This window comes from Polychytrium aggregatum (assembly GCF_025602895.1).
Source record: "Polychytrium aggregatum strain JEL109 chromosome Unknown BJ171scaffold_39, whole genome shotgun sequence".
Lineage (NCBI taxonomy): Eukaryota > Fungi > Chytridiomycota > Chytridiomycetes > Polychytriales > Polychytrium > Polychytrium aggregatum.
In genome coordinates, this window is record NW_026516241.1 from 73,518 (window position 1) to 86,444 (window position 12,927).

The 12,927-nt window shown below is 59.8% G+C and overlaps 6 protein-coding genes across 6 annotated transcripts; all 6 read right to left on the reverse strand.

Moving 5' to 3' along the window:
* Positions 1-736: 736 nt before the first annotated feature.
* BJ171DRAFT_517874 (uncharacterized protein) lies at positions 737-1,589 on the reverse strand. The gene has a single exon (XM_053112187.1). The coding sequence runs from the start codon at positions 1,472-1,474 to the stop codon at positions 809-811; it is 666 nt and encodes a 221-aa protein (XP_052963524.1). The 5' UTR covers positions 1,475-1,589; the 3' UTR covers positions 737-808.
* A 657-nt stretch (positions 1,590-2,246) lies between these two features.
* On the reverse strand, positions 2,247-3,474 carry BJ171DRAFT_203929 (uncharacterized protein). Its single transcript, XM_053106291.1, has 2 exons — positions 2,516-3,474; positions 2,247-2,425 (listed from the first exon to the last, which is right to left on the reverse strand). Exons 1-2 carry the CDS (start codon positions 3,285-3,287, stop codon positions 2,307-2,309), a joined length of 891 nt encoding a protein of 296 aa, XP_052963525.1. The 5' UTR covers positions 3,288-3,474; the 3' UTR covers positions 2,247-2,306.
* Positions 3,475-5,000: 1,526 nt separating this feature from the next.
* On the reverse strand, positions 5,001-7,570 carry BJ171DRAFT_203960 (uncharacterized protein). The gene is made up of 2 exons (XM_053106292.1): positions 6,916-7,570; positions 5,001-6,256 (listed from the first exon to the last, which is right to left on the reverse strand). Exons 1-2 carry the CDS (start codon positions 7,193-7,195, stop codon positions 5,037-5,039), a joined length of 1,500 nt encoding a protein of 499 aa, XP_052963526.1. The 5' UTR covers positions 7,196-7,570; the 3' UTR covers positions 5,001-5,036.
* Positions 7,493-8,583, reverse strand: BJ171DRAFT_203975 (uncharacterized protein). Its single transcript, XM_053106293.1, has 2 exons — positions 7,748-8,583; positions 7,493-7,592 (listed from the first exon to the last, which is right to left on the reverse strand). The coding sequence occupies exon 1, from the start codon at positions 8,429-8,431 to the stop codon at positions 7,946-7,948; it is 486 nt and encodes a 161-aa protein (XP_052963527.1). The 5' UTR covers positions 8,432-8,583; the 3' UTR covers positions 7,493-7,592; positions 7,748-7,945.
* Positions 8,584-9,028: 445 nt separating this feature from the next.
* Positions 9,029-10,747, reverse strand: BJ171DRAFT_517883 (Tctex-1). Its single transcript, XM_053112188.1, has 5 exons — positions 10,530-10,747; positions 10,221-10,262; positions 9,915-10,038; positions 9,598-9,675; positions 9,029-9,479 (listed from the first exon to the last, which is right to left on the reverse strand). The coding sequence occupies exons 1-5, from the start codon at positions 10,554-10,556 to the stop codon at positions 9,409-9,411; spliced, it is 342 nt and encodes a 113-aa protein (XP_052963528.1). The 5' UTR covers positions 10,557-10,747; the 3' UTR covers positions 9,029-9,408.
* Positions 10,748-12,232, reverse strand: BJ171DRAFT_517888 (uncharacterized protein). The gene is made up of 3 exons (XM_053112189.1): positions 11,781-12,232; positions 11,305-11,385; positions 10,748-11,064 (listed from the first exon to the last, which is right to left on the reverse strand). The coding sequence occupies exons 1-3, from the start codon at positions 11,890-11,892 to the stop codon at positions 10,868-10,870; spliced, it is 390 nt and encodes a 129-aa protein (XP_052963529.1). The 5' UTR covers positions 11,893-12,232; the 3' UTR covers positions 10,748-10,867.
* Positions 12,233-12,927: the final 695 nt, after the last annotated feature.

Consider the following 12,927-nt stretch of genomic DNA (forward strand, 5'->3'; position numbering starts at 1 on the left):
GAGCCGCGCTGAGGGAATCAGAGTGCTCGGGTGGATTACAGAAGAGCGGGCTGCTGTTCACGGCGAACGAAAGAAAGCGGCCAGGCCGGGTTGGTTGTTGTGCGTGGGAAACGCAGGGCTGTGGGTTGGAATGATGATCCCGTCTGGGATTGAGATGGCCCCAAGAGGCTCGCAAAAGCTGGGACAATGCGGGTGGGAACTAAGTGGGCGAGGTTTGCTATAGCGGGCACAGTCAAGTGCTGGAGAGCCTGCGGATGCCGGACCAGAAGCGAAAAAGAGAGGCGAGGGGGATATGTAGCGACCTGTTGAACAGTGGTGTTTGCGGCCACACCGGGATCATCGGGAGCAACAAGCTTTGATGAAGGGCAAGATTGCTGTGGGAGCGCTTGTCGGCTGACAGTGTGGCCCCCCCCCCGGACGATGCTGCTTGATTCGCACCCATCAACGTCATTCAGTCTGTGCTTCCTGCTCGCCCGCACGGCAGCCGACGTCATATTGGACACATATCGCAGTGTGGTAGCAGAGAGGCGGCTCTTTTGTCGGAGCCGCTGGTTGCTCTGATGGCGACGACCAAGTGATATCACCTCGAAAGCAACCGCGACCAGCCGATGCACTTCTGAAACAGACCACCATATAATATGCAGAGCGACTCCTTGGTGGAGGTCGTTCTCGTCAGCCGGCTTCTCACCAGCCCGCTCCTTAGGGACGTGGTACTGTCGACGGAGGATCTCGTCGATTGTAAAGAGCAGCGATTGTAGATTCAGAGGGCAAACGAGATCCAGGGAGCAGGCAAGGACAGCAGGGCGGCCTACTCTGGGTAGTCCCCAACCCATTTTTCCTCGATCAAGTCAATGAGGCCGCGGGCCTTCCAGAAGCCCTTGCCGTAGGTGACGAGGAGCTCATCGCCTTTGCGGATCTTTTTGTTCAAGACCCAGACGCCCATGCGCAACTCGCCCGAGAGGGAATCCCGGTAAGGCCCAAACTCGACGTTGGGCTTGGGCCCGCCGGGGCAACCACGAAAGTCGTTCATGAAGCGAGCCTCGTTGCCGGCAAACTCGGCGTCGACGGAGAGATCGCCCAGCAGCCGGATGATGTAGTCTGAGGTCGTGGAGGCCCCCGTCGAGTCCGAGTTGACGATGCCGACATAGTCGAGAACGTGAGTCCGAGGATCGAGGTTGGCGGCAGCGAAGAGGCCGCACTGCCCGCATGCTGGGTGTGCAGGATCGGTTATCTTCTTGATCAGGACCCGCCTCGAGGGTGTATCGTTTGGTGGCAGCGACCGGCTTTCGGCTTGGACGAGCTGGCGACAGAAGTCCTCGGCGGCAGCGGCGGTCTCTGGATGAATCCGGTGCGGGAGTTGGCCGGTGCGACAGAGGATCTGGATCTCGGGTGGAAGATTGGGATGCCATTGCAACTTTTTGAGGAACTGGATCTGGTCCGGCCAGCCTTTGGGGAGCTTGTCTCGCGCAGACATGACGGCAAAGCAGGCAGAGCGGGTTTGGATGGCTGCCGAGGAGATGAATGGACTGCAGAGGAGATGAATGGACTGCCGAGGAGATGAATGGACTGCCGAGGAGTTGAATGGACTGCAGAGACCAACCCACGCTGATCTTGCAAGAGCAGACAAGCAGAACGCGCAGAACGAGCAATGGCTGGCCTGGGAGACGAGCTGCCCCATCAGCGAGTGTGCGGTTTGGATCGCCAACACACCAGAGCATGCGTGTGTCAAGCAGTAGTGGTTGTCAGGATCTGGATCCAGATTTCACTGTATTCGACTCGAGTTGTCAGGGCTCTGAATCGCACACAGATTTGGCACAAGATTATAGCGAGACATCAATGCCTCAAGGAATATGATCTCGGTATGCCAGTCGATCGTCGCCACAGGAGATCGACCGAGTGTATTCAAGACTGTGCTCCCGAAACCAACCAAAACCACTCGATTGCCAACCAGGACGGAAACAATCTCATGGCTTGCGCACTGGGGCCTACAGCCAGCCAGCGGGCTTCAGACATCTGAAGCCAGGAAGGAACTGTCCCGTTTCTTTCCGGACCGACTGTATGTACACCGGCGAGGAGGAAGAGGAAGGGGGAGCCATAAGTGGACTTGCCACTGCGCTTGCAAACACTGGTCAGGCCAAAGCCCGGCTTCGGACGTGATGCTTGTCCCGGCGGTAGCGACCGATTAGTGCCAACATGGCGCAGGTGAGACGGAGACGGGACGAAGGCCAAGGGCTTATCCAAGCGACAGAGGTGTCGACCGGCAGCGCTCATCAAGCGCCATCGAGACGATAAGCAGGGACAGACCATCAAGGGCACACGGCCAACCAAAGGATGGAAATATACATGTCGAAAAGACAAGGAAAGGAGGATTCTATGAATGGGTCTATGTGAAAAAGTACAGCAGGGGGGGGGAGGGGTACCTCGGCTATCCCGCAGCATAGCATCGGTCAGTTGATTGCATTCCGAACGCCAAAGTCAACGTCCGACTCGAGCAGTTTCTTGCTGATGGGAGTACCGGGTATAGGAGGCAGGGCAAATTCCGGAGGAGGCCTGGATAGCGCTACCGGAACATCGGAGGATTCCAGAACAGGGGTCTCGATGTGGGACGGCAGAGGGGGAGTCTTGACGAAGGATCGGCGCGGCGGAATCCGGAAGAGAGCCTGTCCCTTTGCAATGGTTTCGGCGTCGAGGATGCCCGAGAGATGGCTGCTGTTGTTGGTGACGGACTGCCACTCGAGCTGCTCCTCGAGCGAAAGGTCATACTGAGCAGGGTAGGACGGGCTCTTGGCTTCGGTGAAAGGACTCGAGCGCGAGGACGGAACAGCAGGCTCTGGGGTGGTGACCCGGTGGAGCCCAGGCGATTGCGGCGGGGCGTACAGGGTCTTCTGGCTGGCATAGGAGCCAATCGAGGGCGACTTTGGGTAGCTGCTGCTTGGGGTTCTAGACCTGGACTGGGATGCATCGCGATAGATCCAGGTGGTGCCGCCAAAGGAGACCTCGGTTTCGGTCGGAGAGGTGAAGGTGGCTGCGGGAGAGTGGTGGGAGCTCTGAGGCGTGGTATTGATGGTCATGACGACCGAGGGTGACGTTGGCCGAGTCAGGGGGATGGAGGACTGCGAGATGGAGCGTGCGGAGAAGGCGGAAGCGGCGGCAGCAGGCACGGCTGTCGGCGAAGCCTCGACATCGGTGGCTTTGGCAGCAGCTCTCCTGCGCCAGAGGTAGACGCCTGTGGCCGAGGCGACGACGACAATCGCACAGACCACGGCGACAATGATGGCGATTGACATGGGGATGGGACGGAATCCAGACAGAGAAGCCGAGGGGACGATGGGCAGGGTTAAGGGAGACCGATGCAGGGAGGCTGATGCAGGGAAGACGAATGCAGGGGAGACGAATGCAGGGAAGACGGATGGGCCGATGCTGACAGCAGGACAAAAACCGGCGATGCAGACAGCAGGACAAAATCGACCCGGACGGCCAGGTCGATCGAAGCGCAGACCGGACGGCGACAGGAAAAAAGGCAAAAGAGGAAAGGGCAGCGGGGCGACAAAGGAGACGGCGCCGAGCGAGCACAGAGAAGGCGTGGGTGGGACTGGCCAAGGCGGCTGGGAGCGAAGGATACCACTGCGCCGATGGAAGAGGAGGGTCGGGTTGGGTGCGATTCAGCAGATCGAGTGTCGGGGGTGCGAGTCGGGGTGCGATTCAACCGAGCCGACTGTTGAGTCTATCGTTTTGAATCTATCGTTAGATCGGTCGTTCGTTTGATTGTTAAATTCGAGGAGGAGTGTTATTGAGCCAAGCGAGGGCGACGAGAGCCGATTTGGGTTGTGCCCTGCAGGACCACTCAGGCCCCACCCACCGGCCCATGGCGCCGGGGAGCGCCATACAGCATGACCCCCAATTGCGTCTGTGGCCGCCACCCAGCAAGGCGGGCCTGGTGGCAGTGGTGGTGCAATTCAAGCCCGCAGCACGAGTCTGGATGAGGATGAGGATGAGGATATGGATGTGGATGTGGCATGCTCGGGGAGACAGGATGGTGGACAGCACAGCCGTGCGGCCCGCAGCAGCAGGTTATGCAGCCATCTCGCCTGCATGCCTATACTTCCCACCACTCCCACCATCCCACCATCCCACCATTCCCACCACCTCACCATCCCATTCCCACCACCCCGCTTGTGTGCCAGCCTGCCCGGGGCTCGTGAGACCGCGGTGGCGGAGGGCCGTGGGGAACGGCAGCGGCTGGTCCCTGGCAAGGCCATTGCGCCACAGCCCCGCCGTCACCAGACCCGACACGTGTGTGCCTGCTGCGGCCCCACGCCAGGCCGGCCCCGGGAATCCGGGACGGGAAAATCGCGGCGGCCAGCGAGACGGCTGGTTCGCGACGGGCCCACGCCACATGCACCAGCAGACCGACATGCACACACACGCCTCTGCCGATGGACGGATCGACGCTGCCAGCGACGAGAACAATCGTATTTGCCAAACATCGGGAATCAAACACAGAACGAGATCGAAGAAATCACAAAGCAAAGCCGCAGGAAAGAGGAAACCAAAGTACATCAGTCATCTGGGGGGGGGAAATACACATTTCTACCATCGGCCACAGGCAAGAAACCGCAAAGCATCAATAGATCGATAATGAGAAAAGAGGAGGGGATAGGGAACTGCAAAATGCGCTGCCGCCGCCAATACTTTGGCTGGTCGAGATGCTTCATCGGTGTCTGTCCCTCAGCCTTGAAACTCCCACCAAGGAAGGCCCGGCGTCATCAGCTTCAATATCGATTTCGGTGTCAAACAAAGTCGCCTGGCGACTGCGCTGGCAGTCGCTCGCGTTGCAAAGCCCAGAAACAGTCAAAATCGGCGCGCGTGCTCGATCGGGAATCGAGGGCCGCTCTTCATCAGCGAATGAGAGAATGAGAGTAGTGTATATGTCGAGGAAGGGGGGGGTGAGGGAACAGGGGTAGGATGAGAGAAGGCGAGTGAGAGTGCGTGCGAGTGAGGGAAGAAGTGGGGGAGAGCAGAGGCAGGCAAAGACGCTAGTAAATGTTGTCAATGTCTTTGAAGTCGCCATTCGCAATCTTCTGCAGGCAGGCGTAGGTTCGTGCCCATCCTTCTTGCTCCTTCTCGGGCACCTTGCCGCCGTTCTTTAGCCGGCTTTTGTATCGATCCGAGGCGCCGCTGCCAAAGTAGGCTCCGCCCCAGGCCAGATGGATCAACTCGGCCATGCGCAGGGGCCACTGGGTGCTTGGGGCCACATGAATGACCGGGGTGTGTGCGCTGGCCGGGCTCGAGGCCGCCACGGTCTCCCCAGGCGGACTTCCTGGACCAGGATCCTTGTTCAGGTCGCCCGCCAGCGACTTGGCGTGGATATCTTCGTTCGATCCCGACACCAGCGCCGAGGCGGGATTGAGCGATCGGGTCGGCATCAGCAGGGCCGCGTCCGGGCTGGAGGCGGACTGATTCGGGTCGTAAAGGTCGCTACGCGGCCGGTGCGAAATGTTGATGGGCGAAGTGCCCAGGACCGACGCTGAGGCGCCCTCGGGATCCAGCCGATTCGAGGTGTTGGAGGACTTGCGCGACAGGCTGGCGAGCTTGGCCGTAAAGTGCGGGATCGAAATGGACTTGAGCATGCTGGTCGAGTGGTGCTGGTGCTGTGCAATCGGGTCGGATCCGGACGCCCGCTTGAGGGCATCGGCCGCTGCTTTGGTTGACCGAGCCAGCGCCGCAACGTCGCTCGGGTCGATGCGAATCTCGTCCGAGGCATCGTCTTGGCTCTCGCTGTCGGTCTCGGGCTGATCGCTGTTGGTGGAGCTGAGAGGATGTCCTTCGCGAGAGATCTCACTCACGGGGACGAGGTTTGAAATCAACAGGCCGCTAATGTTGGCTATCCGTAATGACGATGACGGAGACATGGCGAGGGTGTTGATGTACGAGTTGTGGAACGACGACGAGTCCAGCGTGCAGTGGTCCATGATCTGCAGCTCCCAAAAGTTGCAGTCCTCGAACTGGGCGCCGCGCAGATCGCAGTCTTCAAACCGAATCTTGCGGAAGAAGGACGAATTGCTAAACCGGACTTGCCGCAGATCACATCGTTGGAAGAGCACGCAGTCAAAGGTCAGATGCTGCAGATTGCTTCCCTTCAGATCGCAATCATAGAAAGCAACGTCGGTGAAGTGGTTGGACGACGACGATGGCCGCTCCCACTGCGAGCCGCCGAATCTGCACGAACGGAAGATGGCGCCGCGAAGATTTGTGACTGCAGCGCAGCAAGCGGGCGCAGGCGGCACAATCGAGGCAGAAGGGCAAAGGCGGCGTGACAAAGACAGGAAGGTATTCCAGAGGAGAGGTGTTGCAGAAATGTCGAGTTGATGTCGAAAGAGAGAGGAGAAGGAGAAAGCAGAGTCGGGAGAAAGCAAAGAGTGTCAGTGTCTGCTCAGATCGACGTGCAGCCCTTGCAATGCCGGTTGATCCTCGGAAGGCCTCCCCCTCAGACTGACAGGGGCAGACAACTGCGGCCCTCAGAGTCCGGCCTGCTTGCCCTGGGCGCCAAGCCAGGCACACAACCGCAGCTGCGAAGCATCCGAGAGCGTCTTGGGAAGGGCCCTGGCTGAGCAGCCCCAGCTCTCCTATTGCTCCGCTGCAATTCGGACCATGAGCGAAGGCAGCTGCTTCGTGCCCTGGAGCAGCCGTTGCCTCTCCGCCATCCACCAACTTGATCCGTTCCAATGCCCACCAGCAGCGGCAGTTATGGCAACCTCATTTTCATTCACACTCGGCGGCATCATCATCATCATCAACAACGAGCTTTGGGTGTGTATGACTCTCTTTGGTTTGGCACTTCACTCCGCCGCCGTCCTCTGCTCTGCTCAAGAGACTCGGGCCATTCCTCTCCTCCTTTCCGCCCGCCATACTTACGATAACTCGGAGGGATGGTGTTTTCAAAAACCAAGGCCTGATAAAGATTGAACGAATTCCGGGGCTTCAGCTTCGAGAGCGGAGAATTGGTGGGCGAGGTCGACATCAGCATCATGGCATCGACGAGGCCCTGGAAGGATTGCGAGACTTCGGCTCGATCCGAGTCCACGTAGATAGGGGGCGACGTTGACAGCTGCGACTGTTGCGGATGGTGGTGGTGAGCGCCTTGGCTCAAGCTGCTGCTCCGGCTCCGGAAGAACGACTTGGATGGCGAGGCCATGGCGAGGACTGAGAAGAAGAGAGGTGAAAGGCAAAAGGGATGGGAGAGCGGGGAGGCAGAGGAGGAGGTGCCAAGCGATCAAGATACAAAGATGCACCCGCAATCTAATGGGGGAGCTTCAATAGCCCAGGCAACGTCAGAAGCAGAGAAGCGACCAAAGAAACCAAGGGAGGCGAGAGAGCGAGGTCGCAAGGAGGGAATGCAGCCGTGCAGTGGCGGGAAGCAGCGAGCGACTTGGATGGGCGATTGGGAAGGCGTGTGCGGTGGGGGCTGAACTTGGTCTTGGATCGGATAGAGAGGTGGTGTCGATAACGCTTTGAAAGGGGCGACCTTGGGGGTGTTGCTGCGAGGCTGGCGGCTTTCAAGATGCGGACGAGCAGTGCGAACTTGGGTGGTGCTGGGAAAAGGTGCCGGACAGAGAGACGGAAGAACGAAGGTGGGGGGGGGACCGTTTGAGTTGTCTGGGACCAGCTGTTCGCATTCACTCACAACTGCTGCGTATGAGCTGGGCTGCAGTCCTGCGTTCTGTTACAGAGAAACGTGTGTCCTGACAGCACAGCAACGATGCCGCCAATGGAAGGACGAGACGAGGGCAGGAGCGGGGAGCCTGAGATCCAGAGATGGAGCTCTGTCCTCGAATGGCAGCCGGCCACGCAGAGATCACCACCACCAAGAAGGAGGAACGAGCGTCGGCTGTGGCAAGATCCACTGCGGATGACCGAGACAAAGACGCCCGGACGACCACCGCCATTACGGCCACCTACATTTGCTGCCAAGGAATGGATCGATTGCGAATCGAGGACGAGGTATAGAAGGAAGACCAGCAGGATGAAAGGGCCAATTAGAAATGAGGTCCTGCAGAGACAGCGGGAGCGGCACAGCCCAGACCGATGTCGGGCAGATGCGTCGAGATGAGGGACGAGGCAGCGCCAGGCAAACGCAGAACGCCGGCGACGATGCTGTGGATCTAGGACGAGCCAGAGAAGGATGAGGGCGTCCAGCCGCCTGCCCAGCACGGTATCTTATATCGCAACGAAGAAGAAGAAAAAAAAAACTTGTCCGCAATCGGCAAGGAGGCGACGAGCCATCGCATGCAGTTGCAGCGACAGTGGCTGTGGGCCAGCTCCTGAACAGGAGGAGGTGGGGAATGCACGGCTCCTCTGGTGCTGGATCCACAGCGCTTTGAGGCCGAGCTTGGGTCCGACACCAGAGCGGGTACAACCCAAAAACGTGCATCGGGCCTCAAGATCCACAGTCATCGTCCAGGCAAAGTGGGCCGGAGACAAGGGCACAGGATGCGTCGAGCATCGTGCTTTGGGCGAGAGCGGGGGAGTGTGCGAGGGCGGGGAGCGGTGGAGGCCAAAGAATGGGCCTGGGCTGGGCATCCTGCTCGCACACCTTCAATCGTCTTGGCCGATCTCCCAGCGCAGTGCAGAGAGCAGAACAGCAGCGGCAGAGAACGACGATCACCGCTGGACGATCGCCGCTGGACGGTGGCGGATGCGGCCAGCAGCTTACGGGAGCACGACGGCACTTTCAGGGTGGCTGGAGATGGGCATGCGATCGATCGGTGGCTCTGGCGCGACGGTTGAGTATTGGCCGTGGTGCAATGGACTGCCAGAAGCCACAAATCTGCTGTGATGAATGAAACTTGATGGACCGGCAAGTCGGGCTGGGGCAGGATCGGGAACAGGATCGGGGATCGAGACGGGATCGGTGTGTTTGGAAATGGCGGATGCAAGGGGGGACAAGAGGCGGGAGATGGCCCGGTCGACTCAAACTCCATATCCCCCGCCCTCCAGAGTGCCGCCAAACCCGCCCCGTCGATTTGATGCCTGGACTGCTGGCTGGTCTCGGAGGAAGGGAAGGGGAGAGAGTGTGAGGGAAGCTCGGACCGACACCCATCCGGTCTGCTCGAAACACACAGGCCATGGGTGAATCACAAACCGTAGAGATATCTATTGAGCAGAAGTGCAGTGTGATTGGATGGGAGGGAGAGAGGGAAGCAGTAGCGAGCAGCTCGACCACGTTCGGAGGATCAAAAGCCCAACCGCGGACGACGCAGAAGAGGAGGATGGGTTGCTGGGGTCGATATGCACATGTGGTCCAAGACAGAAGTCTCGGGGATACTGCTGGGCCGGATGGCGTGGGTGCGGCAACTTGACTGCCGACGATGCCGCCAGAGCAGCGGTGTTGAGGAAGAGTCGATCCCTTCAGATTGCCAAGCCAAAGACATTGACGATCACATACATGGTCTTGGAGTCGTACTTGTATGTTGTGCTGCCTGTGAGATCCATTCCATGCGGCATCAGGATCGAGGGGCATGGCCATATCCCAAGCTGCTCGTCAACGTGGTGTATCTGCGATGGCAACAATCGCTGCAACGGCTCCGATGACCATACCGTCGCTCGAGTTGTCCCAGTAGCACGATGATGCTGCGTGCAGGCCGGCTCCGTTCTTTTGCATAATCGTGCACGTCACTGGCAGATTGAACATCGGGCGATGTGAGATTGCGGGGCTCGGAAACTGGCCGATGCTTGCCGATGCTTGCCGATCCAGCTCCGATGGTACAATTGCGGCGGCACAGCTCTCAAGCACACTTTGCTCAGACAGCAACCATCCGCCACCCACCATTCACCATCCACCATCCACCATCCACCAGGCAGCGATTATCGTGGCATCCCCTCAGCATATCCAAGAGGCCTCCGACAAGACCCACCAATGTACTTGAAGGCTTTGTTGAGGCCGGTGAGCTTTTTGAGACACAGCTCGACGATGTTGGAGTTCCACTGGGCGACCTTGTTGTGGTGATATGCCGCATTCTGGATGGTGTTTTCGATGGACTGCATCGACCATATGATGAGCATCAGCACAGGCGACGGATGGGCGGCACCACGAGCCAATTCGATCCAACAGAGCTCCTGCCCGAATCCAGCTGCTTCTGGCGCGCTGTCGAGCCGCCGTCTCGCGGATACCGCTCCTCGAGCGCGATAAGTGCAGCGCGGGCGGCTTGGGGTATCGTTACCTCCTTGATGACGTTGTTGACCTCCTCAACGATGAAGGCTTTCTAGAGACACGAATTGCAGCGCGGCCCGCCGAGTCCGCGATTCACATACGCAAGACGGACCCGCCGATGGTGCCACGAGCAGCAAGTAGCGTCCATAGGGGCCGGCACACAGCAGTCGATTCGAAAGGGCAGCACGTCCCAGACCGGGATGGGGGAGGAGCGAAAATGGATCAGCAAGCTGGCGAGCTTGGAAAGGGCGGTGGCCAGACGACGGCGCTCGGGCAAGACCCGTCCCTCGAGCCGCACGTCCGAGCACGGCAGGGCTACCTCCTCGGCTCCCTGGAAGTCTTCCATGATGGCAGGTGCGGCGGCAAGGGTGCGATGGCGGGATGGAGGTGGGCGCGATGGAGGCAGATGCTGCCGGGCTGGACATGTGCGGGAAGAGGCTTTCGTGGTCACGTGTGCATGGCTGCGCCGCAGCGAGTCCAACCAGAGCAAGCCTGGACGTGCTCGATCCAGGTCGGCCCGACATCAAGCCGCTGGCTGGTGCTGACTGGCGCGGCTCTGCACTGTTCAGATGGATAGCAAAGGGCGAGCATTGCGTGTTGGCGGAGCGAAAGCCGATAGCATCGGCCCGAGCAGCGCAGAGTGATTCGCCACGGCAATCAAGCGGCAATGGCAAACGGCGCGCTAATTATGGAGATGGACGAAGTGCTGAACATGGTGGTGAAGAACTGCTGGATGCGCAGCACCCATTGGCCCGTGGTGATGTCGCTGGATGTGGGGATGCTTGAGGTGAAGATGAACTGGTCGAAGGGCAACAGGCCAGCAGCGGCTGTGAGGTCCTCAGAGTAGCCTGTGTCTGGAGTCGGCGGCGGCGGGTAAAATCGATGGCAGGGATATCGGTGGCGGATCAGCACGGCATCAGCAAGGGACGTTGCGAGCGACCGAGCGATCGAACCCATGGACAGGATCGGTCCGATTGCAACGGCAAGATGGCGGTGACATTGGGCGGTGCGAGTCGGGAGCGGCGTTTGTCGGAGCGGAAGGGTTGGCGGTCGTCGGGGACATGTAAATGCCACAGGAGCGGAGGCAGACTTACCGAGGGACAGAAGCGAAATTGCGAGGAATGTGGGGTCAAGCCCGAGGCTGTCCGATGACCAAGTAACGACCAGCGAGTCGCCTGGGAAAGCGATGAGAGCAAGAGGACCCTATTCAATATCGGTGCCCATGCACGATTGGTACCCGAGACAAGCACTTTGCCCCCGAACGAGCCAATTGACGCTGGGGGACCGAACAACCGCCGCATGCTGCCTGGGTTGTGATCCCAGCCGACGCTCAGCGCCGGTAGCAGCACAGCACGGGACGACTGGCTGTTGGTTGGTCGATGCGCAAACATGTCGCACCCAAGGCACGATCGTTGGGGTTGTCGCTTGTCGCAGCGCCGCTGGTTGTCCATTCGAGGTGCATTGGCTGGTCATGGAGGGCGGATTTCGACGAGCCGACTGCAGCTCCCAGACATTGCCGCATTGACGGCTCCCAAGTAGCCCAAAGTGTCATGCTCTCTAAGGCACCCACCTGGATGGAACCCAGAGTTGCTGCCCTGGATGGTCAGGTTTTGGAGATTTGCCGATGCAAGCGACAGCAGCATCAGCAGAGACAGAGCCAGTTCACAGACGCGGGTCTTCATGGCGGTGGGATTCAACGGCGTGGTTTGCCGGATGGCCGGATGTGATTCTGGTTGACAGGCAAGCAGCCAGAGCCCAGATGTCGCCGCTGGTCTCAGACAGGCATTTATATCTTGGCCGTGGTGGTGGTGGTAGCGGTGGTGGTGGGCATGCGGGGGCCAGCAGAGTCGGAGCCAGTGCGGCCAGCGGGAGACGAACGAGGGGAGGCAGTTGCGGAGCTGACGAAAGGATGCGCTATTTCTCCTTTGCAGCGGGCCTATCGCCGGGGAGGCATCGGCATTTGCAATGACCTTTTTTTTCACTCTCCTCGCTCCTGTGGGGATTGCATCGCTGTGCTCTGGCGGCCACAAACAAGAAAAAAAGCCTATCATGGTTGCGATACGACTTTTTTTTTTTCGACCAGGGAGGCCGCCAAGGCACAGCAGCACATGTGGCGCTGAGCCCTGGCTGGCTGCCCAAGTGGTGCAGGGGGATCGTCGCCACCGCGGGCCAACCAATCGCCGCCGAGCGTCCGAAGGCCAGGACGGCGCCCACCAATCGGGGCTGGGCCTGAGGGCTGGTTGGGCATGCGCGGCTCTGAGTGGTGATGGTGTCGGGGGGGGGGTTCGCAGCCGATCGGGCGTTTGTTGGGGCCGACGGGCAAGGCTGGTGTCGATAGCGCTGTCGATAGCGCCGCCGATCGACGCTGCCGATATCACTGTCCGGATCGATATCGCTGTCGATATCGCTGTCGACACCACCGACACCACTGCTGATTGACGCCGCCATTGTCGACGGAATGTGCAATGGTCCGCCAGTGCGCACCGACACGCCATCGCCATCGCCATGCCATCGCCATGCCATTGCCGTGCCGTCAAAGCGCCAGCGACGATTTCGTCTGCTCGGTGCCATTCCAGGCCGCACCGGCGTGAATCGCAGAGCGGATGTCCGTGGCCAATGTCGGTGGTCGCTGCAAATGCCGGACTGCATGGGCCGCGCGGCGCTCGTTATTGCCTTTGCTCGGGCCGCCTTGCTCCGCGGCCATCCGTCATCGCTCG

Bases quoted from the DNA above. Each gene is read 5' to 3' on its own strand.
- BJ171DRAFT_517874 (XM_053112187.1), bottom strand. From the start codon at position 1,474: ATGTCTGCGCGAGACAAGCTCCCCAAAGGCTGGCCGGACCAGATCCAG.
- BJ171DRAFT_203929 (XM_053106291.1), bottom strand. From the start codon at position 3,287: ATGTCAATCGCCATCATTGTCGCCGTGGTCTGTGCGATTGTCGTCGTC. The intron at 2,426-2,515 runs GTACTCCCATCA...GCTGCGGGATAG, and splicing joins TGCCCTGCCTCCTATACCCG to CCGAGGTACCCCTCCCCCCC.
- BJ171DRAFT_203960 (XM_053106292.1), bottom strand. From the start codon at position 7,195: ATGGCCTCGCCATCCAAGTCGTTCTTCCGGAGCCGGAGCAGCAGCTTG. The intron at 6,257-6,915 runs GTAAGTATGGCG...GCTGCGCTGCAG, and splicing joins CACCATCCCTCCGAGTTATC to TCACAAATCTTCGCGGCGCC.
- BJ171DRAFT_203975 (XM_053106293.1), bottom strand. From the start codon at position 8,431: ATGCACGTTTTTGGGTTGTACCCGCTCTGGTGTCGGACCCAAGCTCGG.
- BJ171DRAFT_517883 (XM_053112188.1), bottom strand. From the start codon at position 10,556: ATGGAAGACTTCCAGGGAGCCGAGGAG. The intron at 9,676-9,914 runs GTGGGTCTTGTC...TCAATCTGCCAG, and splicing joins CAAAGCCTTCAAGTACATTG to TGACGTGCACGATTATGCAA. The intron at 9,480-9,597 runs GTATGGTCATCG...TGGATCTCACAG, and splicing joins CTGGGACAACTCGAGCGACG to GCAGCACAACATACAAGTAC.
- BJ171DRAFT_517888 (XM_053112189.1), bottom strand. From the start codon at position 11,892: ATGAAGACCCGCGTCTGTGAACTGGCTCTGTCTCTGCTGATGCTGCTG. The intron at 11,386-11,780 runs GTGGGTGCCTTA...TCGCTTTCCCAG, and splicing joins CAACTCTGGGTTCCATCCAG to GCGACTCGCTGGTCGTTACT. The intron at 11,065-11,304 runs GTAAGTCTGCCT...CGCCGACTCCAG, and splicing joins AATTTCGCTTCTGTCCCTCG to ACACAGGCTACTCTGAGGAC.